Here is a 24,709-nt window from a genome sequence, read left to right as displayed (position 1 = left end):
TGGATATGAATATCACTATAAATTCATTCTTAATGCTTTACAGCTTTCTTCGTTATTATGGGATCATCTTTGATTTCATCATTCTAGACACTAGACTACCATTTCTTCATTTTATACAGCTTCCAATAAACTTAGGCTATTAAACTATTAGAACAGAGATTACAGTTTTGAAAAATAAGCGACAGAATGTTTACAGTGAAAGGAGTAGATGAGTGGATTCTATAAATGTTCCAGCGTTTCCATCTAGTGGTCAGAATATGTTACTGCAGTGGGAGTTAAAGCATTGGCCTAAAAGTGGTGCACAGCTCCACTGCTGCAGGGCCAGTGTCCAGCACAGTTTGGTAGTGTCCTTACACCAACAACTTCAATAAACCTAGCAATTACCAACTGATTTGATTCAGGTGTGAATAGAGAAATCACCAAACTTCCCTGCAGGACTAAACCATTAGACCAGAGGCTCTCAGTGCTGGTCATGGTGTTCTGCTGTACATTTCAGCTTTTCTTTGTAAGCTAATCAGCTCATTAACAAGCACTTCATAACTTTCCTGTGTTGGAGCTGGAAAAATATTCAAATATGCAAAGCAGTGGTGCTCCAGTGAGAAGCCTGCACTGGAGCATCATTTCACTGAACGTAATTATTGCAATTTTGATTATGTACTGTGTTCAAGCCAGTATGATACTTCAAATGTGGTTTATACAGTGTATGTTATGCTGAATTCTGGGAAAATACATACAGTACAGTACAAGCAGATTATACAAATACCTTGTCATATATCAAATACCTTATCATGCACTCTCAGAAGGTACTAAACTGCCACTGGTGTGGTACCCCTCTTATCTGGGGTGGTGCCCTTCTTATCATTGGGGTGGTACCTTTAAATTACTTAGAGAACATCAATGTATCATAATCTATTGCAGTTACATATTTTAAGCTGCATTGACTCCACACAACCGCAACCTTATCTGGATTAAGCGGTGAACGACGATGGTGATGATGATGGTGATGTCTCCACACACCCTGTCTTGACTCCATGCTAGTCTTAGCTGGTCTAACCTGGTTTATGCTGGTCTGGTGCTGGTTTAGCTGGTTAACCATCATGGTCATGGTGCAGACAAGCATACCAGCATCCAAAACACAACAAATGCTGGTTTTACTGGTGACAAGCCATGCTGATCTGTGCTGCTTTTACTAGTAGGGAATGCATCAAATATACATTGTTTTTATGACTAGCTGCCAAAGCATGTCCCTGAAGCATCAAAGGACCATTGTCTCCACTGCAATTTCATTTTGTTTTTCATTTTTTTAAATGTTAAAAGAGCTAGCTAAGCTGTTAATCTATGACACAGTGTAAATGCAGTAAGTTTGTACTAGCAATATAATAGCATGCTAGCTTATCTAACACAACCTGTGCCAACATAAAAGGGATATTTAAAAGAGTTCATGGTCATTAAACAGCAGATTTTAATGTAGAAAACTTTCTTCTTCTAAGTATCTACCACTGCCAAGATAATGTTAATTTCAGCTAGCTACGGGATTCAGTCTATGTATGTGTCATGGCCAGCGGGCCAGCATTAAACTGGTTTATGCTGGTCTAGTGCTGGTTTGGCTGGACACCCATCATGGTCATGCTGGTTGACCAGCATACCAGCACCGAAGCACAACACAAGCTCTTCCTGCTGGTAACCAGCAATGCAGAGCTATTGATTTGAAAGAAATAGATGTTTGAAAAACTGAAATGATATGAGGTTTGACTCTTTAAACAAACTCTTTCATTTTCTAGTATCTGTGTGCATATATATATATATATATATATATATATATATATATATATATATATATATTATTCAGACCAGAGGATAATGTTGATTACAGTAATATGCTGCTGTCAATATGTAGCCTTTGTACTGCATTTAAAAACAAGGCTCAATGTCACTATTCTGAACAAACATTACACAATAAGTGCTGTAAATATTAACTACAGTAATCTTGCTGCCAGTACTTTGCCAAATGCCGTAAATGTAGTTTACTGTATTTTTACAGTCCTGTTGATTATATAATATTGGTACTGTGTGTATGTTGCAGACAGACTTCCGGCGAGAACATGGGCTTCTCAAAGTGCATCAGAAGATGTCAAGGTGAGGGTCTCACAACGCTTTACAAACATGATTATGTGTGGGAGTATTTTGGGTGGTTATATTCTGTTTAAAGCTGACAAGCATGTTTGTGTATCTGTAGAGCGTTCTGGACATTCCTCCAAGGCCACCGAAGAGAACAATAGGTAACTGTAAAATGCCAACTTTAATTTATTTTTAGGCCACTATATAAGTAACTATTTATTCATTAAACCCACAAGGATTTATCATTCCAAGGCTTTGGCTAATAATTTGACCTGACTTCACTACTTTACCTACTTCAGTTTTTTACTTAGTTTGTTCTTCCCTGTACATTATCCTAATTATTATTATTATTTTTATTTTTTTTGTCTGGTTTGCTGGTGTCACTCACTCGTGTTTTTGATAGAATTTACCTGAGGTATTCAAGGTCTGTGTTTGTAGAGCAAATTTATTCAGGAAAGTGCAGTTTAGTGCAGTCAAAAGAAGGTTAACATTTGCTGGTAAAGTACTTTTTATGTTGTATGTTTGTTATATGTGACATGTTCTATGTAAACAGGTGAAGGCTATATTGCTAAATCAGTACCACGTGCATAACTGCACATTACAAAAAGTTTGTCCAATTTAAACATTTTTGAGATGTTCATTCAAAAGTACTGCTTGTTGAATCAGTTAGTTTCAGAAAGAATTTTGCTGGACTCAGATCAGTTTGAGACTTAAGACTTGATGTGGTTAATGTTAGGTGATGTTTGGACAGAATTTTGTTGGACTTGTGTCACTTTTGGACTCAAAACCTAGTGTGATTTGGGCTGGGTCAGGTTTGGACAGAGCTTCAAATTGGGTCCATTTTAGACTCATATCTTGATGATGTGATTTTTCAGATCAGGTCGAATTTGGCCAGAATTTTGTTGGACTTGATGTGGTCTGGGTCGTATTGGCTTTGGGTGGAGTTTTATTGGATACGGGTCAGTTTTTAACTGAAAACTTGATACTGTAGTTTGGGGATCGGATCAGGTTTGGACAGAATTTTGTTGAACTCAGGTCAGTTTTGGACTCAAAACCTGATGCAGTTCTGGTGGCTCTAGTTAGGGTTTGAATGGAATTGCTAACTTGATATTATTCAGGTCATGTCAGGTGTGGAGGGGATTTTGTTGGACCCAGCTCAGTTTCAGTCAAGTTCAACATAAAATGTGATGATGTGTCTCGAGTTGGGTCAGACTCGGACAGAGGATTGTCAGGCTATGCTTGTGTTCAGGCCAAATTAATCCATATTCAAAAGAGGTATAAGGAGATAAAATTATGCAGAGAAACAGATGGACTACAATCGGTGATTGTAGCAATACAAAATACACCTCTGTTGTAAGTGGACCTGATAAGATGGACAATGAGTGTAGAGATGATGTAGGTAATAAGGTGTCATTTGAAGCTACCCAGCATGTTTATTTTTTGTAACTGCATAACAAACAAATATTTAATAAGATTGAATTGGACCCTCCGTAAAGCTTATCCAACACAGCAACAGTAACTACGAAAGAATGCAAGTGAGCATGGTTAGGTCAATTATGAGAATGTTTGAAAAGATTCCCCATAACTACTTTAATTGTGCTTTGACTTCCTTTTAAACAGGAAATGCAGCCCCGGCTATAAACAGAGACCTGAAACCAGGCAGACAGCCAAAGATTACATCAGGTTTGACTGAGTTCTCTGTTCCTCTCTCATACAGGCACACAGCTCTCTTTGTGCAAGATGAAGACTGGCATTTATTAACCATTCCTAACTTTGGGTTAAATGTGGGTTCTACTACGAGCACTAGTTGTCAAAAGTCTGAGCACACCTGATTGCACATTTTCATTTAAAATGCTTATGCTTAAATTACTGAAATTGTTTATAAAACAAATACAAATAGTGAATCCAATATACAGTCAGATTCAATATTTGGATACTGACCATCAGCCTTAACTATACAAATTTACATCCAAATTGGGTGAATGGTGTAGGAATCATAGCAATTATCATATATTGCTCCACATTTTTCTGTCTTAATTTTGTCAACAACCAAATATTTATGAAGCTAACTGTACTCATCAGAGTCTTCGGGTCTCTCTGAAGGCCTAATGATTTCTAGTATCATCAAGCTTGTTGTATTTAAATAAGAATTGTAGCACTTCTCTTTTTCAATTTTCAGTTTTGGTCAGAAAGAAAAGGCTTGAAATTTGGAAACTCCCAGTGTACAACTTTCCAATCCTCATTTTTCCCCTATGGTATCTAGATAGGTACAGACTAGGAAACATTTCCATTGTTTAGGACTGAAGGCCTTACACAGTAAATTAGCCTCCAACATAATTAGAAAGTGACAGTGAAATCAACCAATCATATTGTGATTTTCCATGGGTCTAATTTTCTGAGACAAAATATCTCTCTAGGCCTTCTGGAAGTCCAAGATACATCATTACCTTTGAATATGATTGGTTGTCCAACCAGGTAATGTAAATTACAAGCTTCAAATGTTTGTGCTTAATCAAAAATGGCCAAAAATGTTCATTTGCACCATTGATATCCTTACATTAACATAATAATTGACATCACATATGGGAGCTGAATGAGTTTAGACATTATGGCCCAAACTGAAGGCCTGGCTGCAATCATCACAGTTCACCATGGGTGTTAATGTGTAACCACAGCAAAACCGTATGTGTTCCTTCTTCATTCATATTAAACAAGCATCACAGGTGGCTCCTCATGAAGCTCCATGAGAGAATAGCAAAGGGCTGCCACAAGGCAAAGGAGGGCTACTTTGAATAATCTAAACAGGGGATAGTTTTGATTCAACTCTTTTTGCTCACTGAATAATTCTATATCACTGTTTGTCTTCACTGTTATTGTAAAATGTAAAAAACAGTCCTTCAAGAGTTTGTGTGTTTAAACTTTGACAGATACTGTGACTACAGCCTTTGTAATGTTGGTGCATTACGATCAATGGCCAGTCACAGCAATTCTTTTCTGAGACTAATTGTGCCTAACATAATGTTCTTTTACCACTTTCCTTGTATAATTATGTGTCTCAAGAGATTTTATGTATTCTTTTCCTCTGTGTACAGAGCAGCGACCACAGACTGTAGGCTCTAATGAAATGGTAAATAAGCAGCACTTATATATTTCCATAACCTTATGGTCATGCTTTACTACCACACCATTAACTCTGACTTTGAGTGGTCCTTTTTAGATGAAATAAACACTTAAAACACTCTCAGTAACATAACAATATATCAATGATGTAGCAGCAGTGAATCCATTTAGTAAATAATCATGGGATTTTAATTAACTACATAAATAAAATTTGTTTATAATATTATATCTGCTGAATTTAGTCATTTTTATTTTTAGTGTTCAGGTTCATGTCTGTGTGTAGATATGTAGATATAAACTTGAGAGGCCACTGAACACGATACAAGTGTAATGCAGACCATCTCAACATTCTCAGCACGCTGTTTAAGACATGCTGCTGACCATTCTGTAACTAGATCTTAACTGGATTAGGTTTTGGTTAAGGTTAGGGTTAGGATTAGGGTCAAGGTGAGAGTTAGGATTAAGTTTTGGGTTGAGGTCAAGGTTAGGGTTAGGATTAGGTTTGGGGTTAAGGTTAAGGTTATGAAGAGGGCCAGGGTGAGGGTTAGGATTAAATTTTGGGTTGAGGTTAAGGTTATGGTTAGGATTAGGGCCAAGGTGAGAGTTAGGATTAAGTTTTGGGTTGAGGTTAAGGTTAGGATTAGGTTTGGGGTTAAGGTTATGGTTAAGGTTAGGAAGAGGGCCAGACTGAGGGTTAGGATTAAATTTTGGGTTGAGGTTAAGGTTAGGATTAGGGCCAAGGTGAGGGTCAGAATTAAGTTTTGGACTGAGGTTAAGGTTAAATTTAGGATTAAAGCCAGGATTAGGTTTAGGAATAGGTTTTGGGTTGAGGTTAAAGGTTAGGGGTAGGGCCAGGGTGTGGCTTAAAATGAGTTTTGGGGTTGAGGTTAGGGTTAGAGTTAAGGCCAGGGTGTGATGTGTTGATGTGTTACTAATACTCTGTTAAAAGCTTATTAATCATCTACAAAGGACCACTCAAAATAAGATCCAACCTCATTTACAAGCTTGTTACTATTGGGCCAAACAAATACAGTACATGGATAAATATGTGACAACAAGGTTATTGATTGTAATGTCAATGTTTGTTTTCCAGGGCTCAAGGATACCACCAAGGTAAACAAATTTATTAACTTCACCGTATTTTATACTGCCATAGTAAATGTTTGCAAGTAAATGTTTGCAAAGAATTTAGTTCTGTGCAAAAGTCAAAGACCACCCTTAACTTATGAAATTTTCAGTCAGTTCAGCCATTAAGTACTGGTAAGTTATTCATTTTTCAGTGTCAGGGGGAAAAATAATTAAATATAATGTATATAATGTTTTCTGTATTTTGTGTGTCCACTCTTCGCCTGTGCCTAGCACAGATTTCTCTTTTTGAGACTTGCTCTTTCTGCTTCTCATGTTCCAAGTAATCCCAATTACCAATTTAGACTAATTAGCCCATAATACCTTTGAGCTCCATCTGAGAAGACCAACAGCTTCTTTGTATGATTAAGTACATCTCGATCAACTCAGCAACTTTCTGTAGAATGAGTTTCTTCCCAATCAAATGTTTCCCAAGGGTATCGCATGATGCATTCAAATTTGTTTGGACTTATCAGCATTCATGATGCCTTTAATAAAAACAAATAACCATCTCCAGATGTTCCTATACGTTCCCAAACAGATCATCCACCATGCTTACCTGATGCTGGCTGACATGGTTTGAAGAGTTGCTCATTGCTTTAGTGGCTTCCTATTACTTATTTAGGCTTATCAGTCCATAAAACCTTACTCCACATCTGAAATATCCAATTTCTGTGTTCTAGTGCACGTTTCCTTTTCTCAGTTATGGCTTCTTGACAGCATCCTTTCAGTTCCACAAGATTCTCAAAGTGGAAGGATGGACAGGTTGATTTTCTTCTACTTCTCAAAGGGGAAAGCTTTACGCGTTGTTTATCTGATGGTCACAGCTTTGGTCTACCAGTTGTAGTCCCATTTGCTCTGTATCTTTTAATATTTTTTAAACTCCAGTTTTCTCTTTCACCATCCTTATGAAAGTAGATTATAATATATATATAATCCCTTTAAAAATTAATAACTTAATGCTTAATGTGTGTTTCATAATATTAAGTAAATGAAGTGTGGTTTCTTTTGCACAATACTGTATAAAAGAGTATTTTGGCCATGTGTATGTTTCAGGCCAGTGAAATCTCTTCCAAGGGAACTAGGAAGCCAGTTGTATCCTCCAGTCACCAAACCCCAGACTTTTGATCATGCTGGCGATTCACCCCCACACAGACCTCTACCCAGCACACCTCACCGTCCTACAAAGAACGATACACACACCTGGCCAGGGTGAGTGACTCGTACCAGTACAACACACACTAACACACCGCAACCTTGACAGTGTTACTGCAATGCTGAGAATGCTCCACTACCTAACTAATACCTGCTCTGTGGTGGTCCTGTGGGGGTGCTGGCCACTGAAGAACATTGTAAAAGGCGAGTAACGAAGTATCCAGAGAAACAGGTGGACTACAATCTTTGTAGTTACATTGTTTTACATTTATGTTACATTTTCTAATGATATACAGTCTCAGACATCCACAATGCAGGTGACTGATTTTTATTTTAATGCAATACACTTTTTGGCAGTTACTAATAGGATTAATGCAAGTTGTTTCTGTTTCATTGCATTTCTGTTTCTGAGATTAGTATAATTACCTAGAAGAGAAATATCTGAAAAGTAATTCCCTGAATCTTGGAAATTATGTTACAAGCTTCTTATCAAAAGTTATACACCTCCATGCATTATACACCTTTGCACTAAGTGCAAAGTAAAAATAAAAAAGTTGCTTCAACTGAGCCACATATGAAGCAAAGGAGTGAGATACAAGGGTTACATTTTAGATAGCAATTTAGATAGGGTGAAAAGATGTAAAACGTTAAACTGATTTAATGTATTCCTGGAGTTTAACCTCTTATTCTCCAGGGCATGTTTTGATTTTCCATCGTAAAAGCTCCCCTCAAATTAACAGAAAATGTTTCATAATCATACACATATTGCTATATGCTTGCAATTTACTGCTGAACGCCAAAAATCTTAGATGCTCTTTTATAAAAATTATTTTTACAGAGTATATCATTGAGGAGATACCATTTGTTTATAGTTTATAGCTCAGATTTATAGAAAAATAGGTCGACTTTCAGTAGACAAAAATAATTATAAGAGTTTAAAATGACATTACCCATTTATTTGACTGGAAAGAAGACAGTTACAGCTCTCATATGATACCCACCTTTTGAAAAAAAGCTTATGAAATATGAAAGTTGTGAAGAACATGACAACCAGTGGTTTCCGAGGAGTTTAAGAGGCTATGGTAGATGTAACACTATATTTAATCTCTATATTAATCCACAATTTCACATCTATGGTCACACCTATATCTCTCTCCCATCTAATTTTTGATGTATTTGGTTCAAGCACAGACTGGTTTGACATAGGTGCCTTGTAAAATCCAAGAAAGAATTTTCTGTAATGGCTGATCTGTGTCACACAGCTGTTTCATATATGTCATAACGAGGTTTCAACAGGACTTACTGTTGGTTTGGAGAAAACATCTCATAGTTAATGACATCTCATAAATAATTAGAATTGCATAGACTATAGTTTTTCTTGGCCTTCTCAAAAGCCACAAAGCTCCTTTTATATAGCAACATTCCAAACACTGAATTCCATTTTCCGGCCATACTCTAAAGCTTTCATTCTGAAGAAACATTGGGAGCTATTTGTTTTTCCACAGGGGTATTTTTGGAGAGAGAAATTCCTCATGTCCAAATAGTCAGTACAACTTGCCCCACGACTGGACTGAGAGAATGATTAGTGGGTTATCTGTTGCCTTTTCAGTCAACATTATAACCCATTTATATATCAAATCTGCCACAGTTTCCTCCTTTATCTCAATCTTTTTAAAAGCCTTGGCGAAAAAAGGGCCCCCATCTGAGCAAGGAAGTTGGATAGGGCTGCCCAATAATGCATTTTAAAATGAAGATGTTTCAGTTCCTCTGAGAGCCAATTTCTCTAGGCTGATCTAGACTTTAATTTTAATTAACTGATTCTGCCAAATATTGTAAGTGGAAGACCTATTAATATGTGCCAAAGCCAAAACAACCCCCCCTTCTCCAAGAGACTACAAACACAGATATCAAAATACAGATAACAGCAGTTCAGTTTTATTAAAATTAATCTTACATCTTGTAAAAGTACAATATGTATGTAATATGTCATACACTCACACACACCTTCTAAGCTGCTTATCCTTCTAGGGGGAGCTTGACCCCATTCCAGCAGTCATTGGGTGGAAAGCAGGATACATCCTGAACAGCTCACCAGTCCATCGCAGGACTGACAGACATATATATGCACACCACACTCACACCTAGGGGCAATTTAGCATGTCCAATCAGCATGACTGCATGTCTTTTGGCTGTAGGAGGAAACCCACACAGACACAGGAGAACATGCAAACTCCCCAGAGAAAGGACCCTGGTCACCTGCCTGGGGAATCAAACCCAGGCCTTTCTTGCTGTGAGGCAACAGCACTAGACACTGCACCCTTGTGCCACCCTATACATCTTATAAATGAAAAAAAAATTTTTTCTGGGAACTGAAAAGGGTTTTTTGGGACCCATCTGTGGTGTTTGTTGGCAAACGTTGTGTCTATTTGTGTCTCATCTGACCATAATTTTAGTGATGGTTAGTGAACTACAAGGCCTTTGGAGGTTTTGAGGTTTTGAAAATGCTAGAGAAGCTGTCTTCTGGCATGCCTTTTAAAAAGTGGTTTTTGGCATAGAGGTGGTGTTGAGTTGTAGTTTTGGAGACTTTATGGCCCCAGGAGAAAACCATCTTCAGCAATTGTCCTGATTCTTGAAGACAGTTTTGCCTCTGAAATAAACCTTTTTAGTACATGAGGGCAACATACATGGTCAATGGAACAATGGGGCAAGCCAGCATTTGACTGACCATCTTCAGATACTGGGCTGTTGCCCCCCCCATGTTTGTTGTGCTCAGGCTGCTTAATTTGAGAGAGAAAAAAAAACTCCATTCTTCCTAAATGCACAGAACACTGAGGTATAAGTAACTGTAACTAACCAGGTATAATCTATTACCAATACAGTAAATGTGATGCATTAACTAATATTTATGTACATAGTTATATAGTTTATGTTCCAAACTATGTGAAATTTACTGAATGTTAATTGTAATATTTTACTGCTTCCTAACCAAACTAGACTTTGATGTTCCTCTGAGATGTTAGCTAGCTAAGTTAGTTATCTTAGTAAATGTTTATAACATTGATAATTAAAACTTTTATTGGGACATATTATTATATTATAGCCATGGCACAGTCTCTATTTAGAGCTGAAAGTTTTTTTTTTGTTAGCATCTAGTCAAATGTTTTTTTTTTTTACTTTACTTTCTTTGTTCTTTTTTAAGAACAATTTAATTTTGCCCCTCCACTTTTGGAAGTGTGGCACAGCTCCTGGGTAACGCACACATTTTTCCTATTCCAGGCAAGTTCTCCATGTAACTTGTTAATTACTGCCTTGATGAAGGCAACTTAATACTCACTGCTCATTTCTGGAAACTCTGATGTTTCTCATGTTAATGGATAACTTATAGTTACAGCAAACTACTTAAGCTTTTTTAAAGACACAATTGAGCTTGAACAAGTATATAAACGAGAATATATGCAGATAAAATTTTACAGACAATAAAAATTTTACAGACAATATTTTATGGTCTCATAATTACCAAGAGTGCCAAGAAGTCGGAGGGTTCTGTGCACATTGACTCACCCATATGCATGCACACCCAAGCAAAGTATACATGACACAAAGTATACGACCTCTGTAACAGTAAAATAAATAAATATTTAAGTTATAAAGTATATAAATATATAGTATAATGATATATAATGACATAATTATGGCAAATTTGGGGTTTTTTTTGTTTGTTCTTCAGTGGCAGCAGTTCAAGCCCACAAGCAAGTGAGACTGTAAGTAGATTTTCTTCCGAAAAAAACATAATAAAGACATGAATAAGCATCATTGATGTTGATGATAACACACAGGCAGTAAATGTGTTATTGTTGTTCTTCTGACTGCCAGGTTAACAGCAGGTCATTGGGTAAGGTTGTTTTTTTTACTCATCATCTCTAGTAATTTCCATACACCAGCCAGTTCTTTGAGCTCAACATTGGAAACCAACCTGGTTTTGTAAAAACTAGACAAATAGATCCTAATTTGATGAATAGACTAATTTGTTGCCCTTTAATCACACGCCATGCAACTTTGATCCAAATGCATCCAATGAAACTTCTTATCAACATCTGACTCGTTTAGTATTGCAGACCATTTTAGAGCCAAAACAGTGAGATGATATAGAAACAAATAACGACATGTTTGTTTGGACCCAACTGCACTGCTGCTTATAATGATGATCAAGAAAACTGAAATTTGGGTGGTCGACCATACCTGAAGCTCTTCCTCCTTCCAATCTAACATCCCATAAATTCCTATTTATACCTTCCATTTTCAATGAGAAAGTTTTGTCACCCCTCAGTTCTCCCTCATTCTAGCCTCTGTTCGTCAAGCAGCTTCATACAGCCACAAAGTCTCTTCTAACACTGCAACCATATGTTGAAGGCATGGTCTGAACAAAGAGTTAGTTAGACTCCGGCTGTTCCATAGATGTGAAGCCTTATCAGTGTCAGTGAACCAGTAGGCATGCTTGTTCCAAAATCGTCCATATCTGGAACTGTGGCAATATTTTTTGCTTTTTTTGAAACCTATAAAAAAGCAATAAAGTTTATTTATATAGCACTTTTTACAACAGGTGTTATCACAAAGCAGCTTTACAGAACAATCAATATTACAGAAAGAAAAAGAAAAGAAAAAGAAGTAGCAAGGAAAAACTCCCTAAGAGCAGGAGGAAGAAACCTTGAGAGGAACCAAGACTCAGAAGGGGAACCCATCCTCCTCTGGTCGACACCGGATAGCAAACATTGTTAGTATAATACTATTATTAGTATTGCTAGTATAGTATGTTAGTACATTGTTAGGATAGTATAAAGTATTATAGAAAAAAAGAAGGAAAAACAGGTTGGCAGTGGTTAATCTGATTAGTTTATGAATATGCAGCAGCAGCAGCAACATCTGAGGGTGAGGATTGCACAGCGTTGTACAGCAAGAAGCTCAGTGGTGGTCAAGCTGGTCCAGAAGGCTGGCGAGCAGTGGGCACCTGATCAAGGCAGAAGAGGCAGCAGCATCAGACTCATAGGATGGGCAGCTATTCAACTCGGCAAAGAAAGGAAAGAAAAACCACACAGAGTTAGCTCTGTAATGAGTGACTGACCACAGATTACAGTATTAACAGAGCAGCAGAGACTCCAGCAGGTCTAAAAAAAGAAATACAGTTGAGAAAAAAATATATTGTGTAATTGTTGCTTTTTATATTTTTGTATAAAAGTAAGAATCAAAAACAATCATTGATCAGGAATCAATATCAAAGGCAAAGTTTCAGGATTAGTATCAGTATTAAAAAATGTTGAACCATACTCAGCCCTACTGTTTAAGCAGAGTAATATGAATCAGTGAAAGAATCCTAAATTCACATGAATATGAATTCATCCTGTCAACTCTAGCTCTCTCAGGGTTCAAGGGTGACACCTCCCATAGACTGTCCCTGGATCTGGAGTCACATGACCTGGAACGAAGGTAATTCCTTCTGGACTAATAAAAATACTCCTTACAGCACTGCTGCAGATTATATTGGACATATGTAATCTAATAGTCACACAGCTACTAGATCAAGTTCCAGACATTGTATATGTATATGCAACTGCAGATGCAATATACACTCACTGAGCATTTTATTAGGAACATCTTATATCTACAATCACTGTCCATTTTATCAGTTCCACTTACTATAGAGGTGCACATTGTAGCTCTACAATTACAGACTGTAGTCCATCTATTTCTCTGCATACTTTGTTACCCCTCTTTCAGATTGAGCAGAAAATAGCACTGAATAGTTCCTAAAGGAATGTTAAACAAAGCAAATCATTGTGTGTGTAATAAATAAAAATTAAGAAGTAAAATAAAAATACCAGGGAACAAATTCTGCACATTTTAAGACACATTTTCTATTTATTTTGCTAACTGTAACACATATATAATGTGCCATTACTTATGCACAGGCAACAATTTATGTCTATTTTCCCCCACAATATGGTAAATTCAGCAAATAAACAGTAATTGTGCATCAAAATGTATGAAAATATGAGTGCTTTGTTCACTTTTTTCACTTAGGAAATCAACAAAACATGCAATTTGACTTAGTTTGCCTTTGCATTCAACTGTAAACACCTGCCAAACAATTAAAATCCCTCATACATGTTGGTGTTTGTGGAAAACAAATTTGATTCTGCTTCTACACCAGAGGAAAGAAAGCTACTACTACTACTACTACTACTACTACTTTGTTTTCTTAACAAATTCCATCATCACCTTATCTCACTGGCTTAAACAATACAATAGAGACCTTAGGGCAATGTGCATTCTCAGCTTATTATGGGTCTTTATAATTATCTCAAGAGTCTCAGATGTGTTAGAGCAGGGAAAACATGAAAATATGACCAAGACAAAGACTGATTTGGCCACCTTTAAGGCCTCCAGATTGTCTCTCAGTCATAGAAATAGGGTGTTACAGTTGTATGCAAAAGTTTAAACCTCTCTAGTCAAATGATATGTTTTGTTGATTTTCTAAGCAAAAATAAATTAACACATCCTCTACAGGGAACATTTTTCTTTTATTTTAGTGCACAATTTCTATTTTTATTTTATTGATTTTATTTTTTTTGGCTGAAATATGAGACATGACATAAAATGTGCCATAACCTTTGCCAGGCCACACTTTTCCCCAGTATGTTAAATGTATCTAAAAAAACAGGAACTATGCATTAAGATTTGCAGAAGTGTTTTCTCTCTAGAGGATATGTATTTATTTCATGTAGGTGCACAAAACCATACAACTGTAGCTGAAAGAAATTTATTTACAATAATGCCCAAAGTTTAAAACAGTTATTAGGCCTTTTATAAGAGCAAGGAAAACACCGTACAATGCAGTGGCCATTTATGACCTGGATCTGAAAAATGAGACCTTGAAATAATACTTAACAGTTGTTTAAGAGAATGCAGATAAAGAATGTGGAGATAATGCAATTTATCCAAGTTCATAGAAACTGTCGCAAGGTTGTACCTGCTTTACAGAACATAGGCAAAAAAAATCCCATTCAACTTCATGACAAACTGTAGCACACTCAATTTAGTGAAAATAATTTAGTGTGTAATATTATATTTACTTTGCATGTATGTGAAAAGTAGCATATTTAGGACAAATGAGATCAGTAATGTAGGCAGAGGTAAAATTTTGGGTAGGCATTGAAAAAGTGGGCAGGCCCAACTTTCCAAGTTTTCCAAATGTAGCAGTGCAGTCATCACCCTACTTATTCTATGCTGTGCAGAATGTAAATACAAATAGGATGCAATGACATGCAAATCATGTAAACCATATTTTTGAAGGACATTACTTCAAGTACAACATATCAACTGTTGAAACTATTGTTTATAAAAAAATATATATGCCCATTTTGTGTTTGCTGACAGCAAACAATTCCAAAAAAATTGGGATGGGAGCAGGTTTCCACTGTGTTTCATCACCTCTTCTTTTAACAACACTCTGTAACTGTTTGGCAACTGAGAAAACTGCCTGCTGTAGTTTTGAAAGTGATATGTTTTCCTATTATTGTTTGATATAGGATTTCAGCTGCTAAACAGTTCAAGGTCTTCTTTGTTGTATTTTTCATTTTATGTTATCAATGGTTGACAGTCTGGACTGCAGGCAGGTCTGTTTAGCACCTGGAATCTTTTTAATATGGAGCAATGCTGTTGTAATACATACAGAATGTGTTTTGGCATTTTCTTGCTGAAATAATCAAGGCTCTCCCTGAAAAAGACGTCATCTGAATGGCCGCACATGTTGCCAAAACATGTATATATCGTTTAGCATTAATGGTGCCTTCACAGATATGCACATCACGCATGCCATGTGCACTAATGTCCCCTGTTCCATCATGAATACTGGCTTTTAAATTGTGTGCTGGTAACAAGCTGAGTAGTCTTTAGCTTGGAAGACACAGTGTCCATGAAGAAGAAAAAAAAACATTCTAACGTTGATTCATTAGACTACAGGACACTTTTCTACTTCCCCTCAGTCCATTTAAAATGAGCGTTGGCCCAGAGAAGGTGGCAGCATTTCTGGATCCTGTTTATATATGGTTTAACTTGCGTTTGTGGATGCAGTGATGAAATGTCTTTACAGTGGTTCTCAGAAGTGTTCCTGGGCTCATGCTGTGATTTCCACTACAGAATCATGTCTGTTTTCAATGCAGTGCCACCTGAGGCCCCGTTTGATGAGACTATGCATCTGAGCCAGATAGTTTTTCCAATGTGTAATCAAGTTTACATTAGCATGGTGGCAAACAGAGTCCAGCTCAGTAGTGTAGCACTTTATACTGGTAATTTGACGTTATGTAGCCACCACTGTGAATGTGAGTTGTGGTCTACAGTTTCTCAAACTTGCAATGGCTGCAGTGAAAAAAACAGTATGGAGGGAGAACAGATATGTCAATTACAGGGAGAGACCAGAGCCTTAGCTTATCTTACCAACAGCTTTCTATGCTTCTATAGCAAACAGGTTTTCTATAATGTGATTCTAGCATTGCTACTGAGTGCTGTTTGGCTGAATGAAGCTGTTCACTCTCACTACAAGAATTACTGATAGAAAGTCTTGTAACTGGAATTTAAAGACATTTAAAAATAGAGCAGTTGTGTTAAAATATCATTTTGTGTTAAGAAAATTTCACATTTTCATATCACAGCATTTGCAAACTGTGATTTTGCACAAAAGCTCCATAGGTACCAATTTATTTGGACTTTGCTCAGGAACACACTCATGACATCTGACAAACCTAGAAGACATTATCAGTCTCCTCACTACACACTCTCTGGACAGACCCTTGAGGAGTTTGTCATTAGGTGTCTTGGTCAGTGTTACAATAGAAACCTAGAAACTGTGTAGCAATAACCCAGCTGACATCCTGATTGGCTTTCGTTGCAGTGCTGTGGGGAAATTTCTGATGCTTTTATGTCATGGTGGATATTAACTTCTCTCTCTCTCTCTCTCTCTCTCTCTCTCCCTCTCTTTCTTTAAAGCTGCTCAGAACAAAACAACGACCTGAAAGGTAATCTCTTTTGTCTAAATGATTAAATATGGAACAATATCATATTCATCAGTAGTTACCAAAATTCCTTGCTGAAACCAAAAACAAACAAACAAAAAAAAAACAGAATTAATTTTTTTTTGGTTAATTAATTTATTAATTTATGCTTTTGAATAAACACACAATATAAAAGCTACAAGTGAATGAAGAAAATATTATTTTATTAATGATGTAGTCTGTGTTCAAAATAATCTAATCTCAAAATAATCCTGCTAATATTACAGTGTGTAGGCTACAGAATATGCATTTGAAAGTTTAATGATTGGTCACTCAGGGCTAGCAGAGACTTTTTCTTTTACTGTATTCTATCAAGCAGGATCTTATGTTTTCAAGGGGTATCAAACCCGTAGTTAGTACTGTGCCCTATCTTGATACTGAACAGTGCAGGAGAGTAGAATGAATGGTGATTTCAAATTTTTAAGTTTCTTATTTTCATTATCATTCAAATAAATGGTCAAGTGATACATTTTGTCACTTTATTGTGTCCTATTAAATATTTTGGAGAGTTTTTTTATTTCTTTTCGTTTTTGGCCTAAAATTATAATGCCATTTTTGACAATTTTTTTGGCCAAAGTGTTTCAGTGGCTGATATTTAGAATTTCAGTGCATCACCATTACATACAGCACTTGGTTTGGCTTTGTAGATTAAATCACCTGCTTTGAGCTGTGTTCTATACCAACTGCTGTGCTTTGAGGTTTGTTTTGGGTTAAACACCTCTTGTTTATGTTGGTTGCTTTGACGTGCATTGCAAGTTAAATGTGCAGAATGTGCAGTACATACAATGTATATACAGTGGAAAAACATGAAATGCAATGCACACATGACATGACTTTTCCATAGTTACAGGCAGAATACATGCCAACATGAAAAACAAAGCCTCGATTAGATTGTTTTCCCATCGCTTGACTTCTTAACTGAAATCAATGCATGAGGATTTGCATTTAAAAACAAATGCTGAATTCATGTCAGAATTAAATACAATCTGACTTGAAATGTAATAATAGCACAACTTCATTGCGTTCCACTGTGAAATTACATTTGACCAACTACATTTGAAGTACCAAAAAGAGGACATAAAATGTGAAAAACTGTAGTAGAGGGTTTGCTTTTCATTTTGGCACAAAAAATCCCGCATGGCACCTGTGGAAAAGTATGTCATGTGTGCATTGCTTTTCACTGTTTTCACTGTTATGAAGGCATTTTAATGAGGTAAATCTGTTGACAGTTCTGCGCTGTGGCAGCCGCACCTTTGTTACATTTCGAGATGGATTATATTCAGTTCTGACACCAATGCAGCATTGCGTTGATTAGCAGCATGCTGAGTGATAGGGGAGAGGTGGGGCAATCCTACCTACCCCAATTGTGCTCCTCTGGACTCCCTGCCACAGATAGCTGTAGCATCACCAGAGATCAAACTCACAATCTCTTGATAGGGCCAACGCTTTCTTCTTTATGTCATGTTTGTATTATATTTCAGATCTTCCACTGTAAGGACTGCTTTTGAATTTGATGTAAATTCCTCTCCATAGCTGATGGGAGTTTTATGGTAAGCTTAGTACTGTGGTTTGAGCTATTGGTTAAGTGTGTGATGTTTTTCCGCCAGTATAGATTTAGCGAGACAGCAGCACCACGAATGGCCACAAGTTAAACGAGACGCCAACCAGGGCAGCTACACAGGCCACAGCAAACCAACGGAGGTACACATACATCACACATAAGGATTGGAGTAAATACAAGTATTACAATTACATTGCTACCATTTGAGATTGCATTACATTATAGTAAAATAAATGCAACATTCATAGGCCACTATGTATCAGCTTTTTTTACTTCGGGCACAAGCTTGGTCCAATATGCTAGAATATGCTAACCTAATGAAAATAAATTTTAGCTACAGGACATGCCTGTACTAACAAATCTAATCTTTGTGTCTGTTGGACAGCACAGTTAGCTAAAGTAAAGTAAGTCTCAAGAATTTAAGAATGCATTGTGTCAATTTGGTAGGCTTGCTTGTCAAACACTCTACTGTCCTTGTTAGCACTAGGTGCTAGCAAGTATCTTAGCTGTCAGGCTAACAAGCTAACTTTCATTCTAATTTTTAGAGGATAACAATTAAAATCTGAGTGACTCAAAGCAAATTCGAATGACTGGTTCTGGAGTTGTAGAAATACCAACTTGTATTGTGACTTTTTGAGCTGTTAGCCTGTTAGCTACACTACTAAAAATGGTTCTTCAAGGGTACTTTAGTAAAAGGAATCATGGCTCTAAATACAACCTTTCCATTTACTAAAGAACCCTTGAAAAAACATCTTTTTTAAGAGTGTAGGGCTAGCATTACAACCAGCTGTACAGTACTGTACTGTCCTTGTTAGCACTGTTTAACATTTAGCAGTTGTCGTTAGATTTATGGTTTAACATGTATGTTGAAAATGTCCCTCATTTTTTTCTGGTTAATATCGTCACAATAGGAGCTTATTTCCATTTTTTCCTTATCTGCTCAATCAGTTCAAACAGAGGCTGTTTTGCCTCTGCCCATTACCAAAAGTAAAAGCACCAGATGTAGTAGGAAGGACGGGTGGAGTTTGGAAAGTGAGGCAGTGGGGTGTTTTTCAATTTGTTTAATTTATGCATATTTATCTTTGCATTCTTAATAAGTATAAAGGTTTGAAGGTATTATGTTCATATCTTCATATCTTTTTTAGTACCATAGGCACACAAGTAATACATGAAGTAGTAACAATTTATTATTCAACATAGATTATTTCTCATAGATTAAACTACATGATTTACATGTACTTTAACAAACAATATATTGGGCAGCCCTTGCTTGGAGCCAAACCCTTTTTATTTATGGGGTGTTCATATTTCCCTTTCACAAGAAAACAAAAGGAATGAATAAACACAGTCACTGGTAATTACAATACAAAAAGTTGAACCAACAAACCTATGGGGCAGATAATGAATGATAACAAAAGATAACATGCATTTCTGTTAAGGAACTGATGAGGGACTGTTGTTCTATGCTATTTTATTTCAGGGCTCTTCTGAGGAGGACTGGTATGTAGGGGCCTTCAGTAGAGTAAACGCAGAACATGCACTTCATCTGGTGAACCAGGTAAAGATCTACACTCACATAAACACTCACTTGTTGATGCAGTTAGTTGGTGACACTTTATTTGGATGGTCCCCTACAGATGATCTACAGATACTTACATTTTCTGGTGATAGTTGATTATCAACAACATTGAGGATAGGTTTAGGTTTAGGAGCAGGTTTTGTCTTGAGGTTAGGGTTAGGTTTAGAGTTAGAAATAGATTTTATAGAACCTGTCACACGCAACCTCAAGTTCAGTTGGATTTAATAGATATTGAATTCAGTGTTAGTTAAAGTTACACTTAGCATCTACAAAACATCTACAATGGACCATCCAAATAAAGTGTTACCAATTGGTTTTAGTCATCCTCATCAATGGTCAGTTTCTGACCACCGATCTGCTGTTGGCTGGATATTTTAGTAACACTTTATTTGGCTATCTCACTAGATGCTTTATCGGTGCTTATCTGGTTCTTAACTTATATTCAACTAAATTTCTATTCAATTCACCTTAATTGTCCCAAGCTCTAACCCTGGCCCTAATCCTAACCCTAACCTCAACGGAAAACCTAAATCTCACCCTGGTACTAATACTAACCCCAATGTTAACGCTGTTAGGAATTCCATTTGAACATCTACAGCAGAAGTGTCCAATCATATCTGTAAAGGGCCGGTGCGGCAACACATTTTGACTCCGAAATATTATGAATTAGATGTTTGCAATAAAATTTCCATTGAGTTGGGAGTTGAAAACACACTTCAGAGTTGAAAACACACTTCTAATTTTTAACTAACTATGGTCTTCAGACTAAAATCTTTTTGTTTTGAGTGACCCTAAACTTAATTGTTAATTTTAATTTTAAAAATGAACATTCTATTTTGTCACTACCAAAACAATCATAACACTACCAATACTTTACCACAAGTTTCAATAGTGACTCATTTTGAACATAACTCAAAAATGCTAGCCAGTACATGACTAACAAACACAGCTTTGAACAGTTTTACCCCAAAATAATTGAATCTAACTGCTCACCATGTGGTTATAAGAGACAGGGATGCAGTCATATTTCCTGCTCTAAAATGAAGCGGTGTGGTTAAAATAAGGCTCCACCTATGGACTAATACTCTTTGTTTTTTGGTATTGAACACAAAACTGAAACCCATGAAAACTGAAACACAAAACCAATGAAAACACAACACAGCACTTTTTGAATTAAGGTTATCATGATAAATCTCAATCTTTCAACTTCATTCTAAAATAAATTAAAAAAGAATGAATTATATTCACAAGTTGAAATTTAGAGGTTATAGTTTGGGACAGTCACCTCACAATAAAAAGCACCCTATACATAACAGCAAAGAACTTACTTAGCACTGCACTAATACCACAGGGTTTACACCAATCTTGAGAGCTACTTAACCAAGATATTCAAAAAACAGAAAAGCTTTTTAAAATGATCTGCCCTGGTCAATAACTTCATGACTTTGTGTGGTTGATTTGTGGTCATATAGTCATGAATATGCAACTACACATTTCATTTCAGGAGACAGCTGAAAACATTATAATAAACACAACAAACTATTTAATGAACTGGACATTTTATGTCACTCTAAAGCTTCTAATTGTGATAATTAGCTATCTTGCTTGCTAAATAGCTACTTACTTGCCGATATAAAATGGTAGACCACAGTGCTCTGTCCAGTCAAGCAAATATGTACATGTACACATGATCATACAGTATGTAGAATCAAGCAAAGCTTGACATTTTCTCAATTAAGTATGAAAATATGAGCAAACACACTCGTTCTTTGGCCACTAGCATAAATGCTAACAGCATTAACTTATTATAGCTTATGTCAGATTTTCTACAAAGTAATTATTCTAACAATAGCAATCACCACATCAACGTACCACCCCATTTTAAGTTCTCATGCACTTATTGGCCATGTAATAGCGCTTCATCTTCACCTGGAACAGTGAGTGTTTGCTAATTTGCCATTAGCTCCAGTAACCAAACAAAGGATTGATTCCTCAGGTGAATTAATACTTACAGCAACTTGGTCTGCCTTTGAAAGCTGAAATACCTCATTCATTCAATGTAAAGAAAAGATCGGAAGAAAAAGAAGAGCCAAAACAGTTTGCTGTTAAACTGTCATCACACGCTAACTCATACTAAGCCAGTCGGGACATGCCATGGATTTGTATAAAAAGAATCCATGCAAAAAATTAGTTTCAATTCAAGCCGTTTCCACATTTAGTCAGTTTCAGCATTTCAAGTGGCCTCAGACCACTGAGTCTGGTTTTTCATGTGCACAGGAGCCTGACAAATGATCTCACACCCCTCTAAGGGTGTTTTCACATACAGTTATTTTTAAATGAAGCAAAGTCGGTTCTGTTAAGTGAATCTGAAAGAAAATCAGTTTTTCACTATGATAGGAAACTCATTTCTCTTTCTGGTGCATTTTGGCACTTACAGGATCTCAGGCCACTTTTTCACATCATAACTCCTTGAGAAGTCAGACCAGGCCTGGGTAACACTGAAGGATGGCCAGTGTTGTTCAGATAACAGTTGTGATTTGCTAAGTCACGCCTGAGCCCATAGGAAAATACTTCAATAGTGCCAAGCTATTAAAACTGATTAAAATAGTTTTTTATTAAGCACTTATTTACTATACTGTATACATTCTACTGAATTAGTATTCAAACCATATATTTACAAGTAATGAAGTATAAGTATATATAGTTAAAGTATAGTTGAAATTTATAGATTGGGACAGCCACCTTCCAATACAAAGTACTTCAAAAGTGATGATATATATATATCACATCATTTATAAGGTACTTTCTATTGGGAGGGAATGTCTGGAATTCTGAATATCACTGTAAGAATTGTCCCTACCAAAAAACATATTTTCTGCAATTATGTAAATTTTGTATTTTAATAAAAAAAATATATGATTTTATGTTTCTATAACTGTTAAAGCTGTGTTTGCTAGTCATGTACTGGCTAACATTCTGAGTTATGCTCAAAATTAGCTAACACGGTCACTACTGAAACCTGATTGTGACTACTGAAAAGTTTCAGTAATGTTATGATTGTTTTTTTTGCTTTGGTAATGACAAAGTGGAATGTTGAATAACGCCTTTTTAATAAAAGAGACATAAGTAATTCATAAAGTCATGCAAAGCAAACAGATTTTAGTCTAAAAGAAAAGGTGCTGAGAGCCTAAAGATTCTTTAACCATAAAGCAAAACACAAAGCATACTTGGGCCTTTTTGTTTTCATATTTTATTTCATTGCCCTCTACAGGTTTTGTGCACAATGAAATAAAGTTGTATGTATGCATGAACATATCTATCATGCAAAAATCAATAGGGTCGAAAAAAAAAGAATATATATATATATATATATATATATATATATATATATATATATATATACACATATATACACATATATACACATACACACATATATATATATATATATATATATATATATATATATATATATATATATATATATATATACACACATATATACACATATACATACATACACACACATATATGCATATATATATATATATATATATATATATATACACACATATATATATATACATATATACACATATATATATACATACACACACATATATGCATATGTATATATATATATATATATATATATATATATATATATACATATATATATATATGGTGAGCACACAGAGGTTAGTTTTCGAGGCTATTTGTAGCTGTTAAGAAGGGAAACCCATGATCACTTCCTGTGGTCCCTGAAATGCTTAAATGGTCAAAGTGTGAAAACACTTTACAAACCCAGAACAAAACCAAACTCTAACTTCTTCCGGAACTTCACACATAAATACAGAATTCAACATGTGCAGTCGCATATGTGTGCATGAAGTATATATCAAAATAAGAAAAGCAGAAGCACACCGAGTATTTGTAATACCATGACAGCATGTAGATAACCTGCTGAAGGACGTGTCCCTTATATGATGAACTTGAACGCCACCACCCATAATTCAGCATTACCCACCTGGGGTCTGAGTTCCAAAGGAGATGCAGTGTGAAAAAGAGGTTTGAGATGTCATCAGTGCTACAGAGGACAAGAAAGCGAATGAATCTATTTAATAAATAATTAATATCATTCAATTATGACATTTTGCATAGTTGCACAACTTAAAGTCTTTGCTTGATTTTTTCATCTAAATCCATGACATAACCTGGTAGGCCCAAGGTGAGCTGGCATGGAGTAATATGGACTCACAACGGTGGGTGTGAGCTAATGTGTGTGTTTCCCTTGTTGTGCCCTGTGCCCTCTGTCTTATGTGCTGCGTGCCTTTCTGACAGGAAGGAGCTTTTCTAGTGCGTGACTGTTCCAGGAACACTACCAACGAGCCCTTTGTCCTGGCCGTCTTCTATGAAAACAGAGTCTTCAACATCCAGATCCGCTTCTGCAAGGAGACCTCAAAATACACACTGGGAACCAGGATCAAGACCAACGATGTGAGTTAGCAAATCAGTGGATGTATTCTTTATTCATAATAGAAAAACAGGACAGTATTGCTGTCAGCAGTCTTTAAATAAGAGCTTGATGCTCTATGTAAACATTATCTTCTGCTACCATTCACGCCATACAAATTAAGCTGCAAGAACCGAATTCATGGTTGTGATGTCACACCCATCAACACGTACACATTCAGCCTACAGGAGTTTAGCCTGGCCATTCACAATGCAGTCATATGCAGTGTTGTTACAGCAAACAGCTTGTAGAGAGTTATCCACATGATTAAACGTTGTGCTGTTCCTGGCTGTCAGGAAGCAAATGTATGACTGAAGGACCAACAGATCCGAAGGGTGTCTGAAGTTTTTCCTCCTGTCCCTGAGGATTTCAGTCAGAATGCATTTCAATCCAGACTGCTTTTTGAATGAGGCCAAATCTGGCCTCATATCAAA

The 24,709-nt window shown here is 36.3% G+C and overlaps 1 protein-coding gene across 2 annotated transcripts in view; it reads left to right on the top strand.

The window, feature by feature from the left end:
• The window catches only part of LOC108431914 (cytokine-dependent hematopoietic cell linker), a 49,842-nt gene that overhangs the window by 23,781 nt on the left and 1,352 nt on the right, over positions 1–24,709 (top strand). For both annotated transcript variants that reach the window (XM_017705400.2, XM_017705399.2), the window contains exons 6-18: positions 2,084–2,136; positions 2,237–2,279; positions 3,739–3,801; positions 5,211–5,245; positions 6,332–6,351; positions 7,420–7,575; positions 11,246–11,279; positions 11,392–11,410; positions 12,927–12,999; positions 16,558–16,586; positions 18,235–18,323; positions 19,664–19,741; positions 24,104–24,259. In XM_017705400.2, coding sequence (XP_017560889.1) covers positions 2,084–2,136; positions 2,237–2,279; positions 3,739–3,801; positions 5,211–5,245; positions 6,332–6,351; positions 7,420–7,575; positions 11,246–11,279; positions 11,392–11,410; positions 12,927–12,999; positions 16,558–16,586; positions 18,235–18,323; positions 19,664–19,741; positions 24,104–24,259 — 848 coding nt within the window. The remainder of the gene's footprint in view (positions 1–2,083; positions 2,137–2,236; positions 2,280–3,738; positions 3,802–5,210; positions 5,246–6,331; positions 6,352–7,419; positions 7,576–11,245; positions 11,280–11,391; positions 11,411–12,926; positions 13,000–16,557; positions 16,587–18,234; positions 18,324–19,663; positions 19,742–24,103; positions 24,260–24,709) is intronic.

Source organism: Pygocentrus nattereri, chromosome 14, assembly GCF_015220715.1.
Source record: "Pygocentrus nattereri isolate fPygNat1 chromosome 14, fPygNat1.pri, whole genome shotgun sequence".
NCBI lineage: Eukaryota > Metazoa > Chordata > Actinopteri > Characiformes > Serrasalmidae > Pygocentrus > Pygocentrus nattereri.
This window is presented reverse-complemented; position numbering and strand designations above follow the sequence as displayed.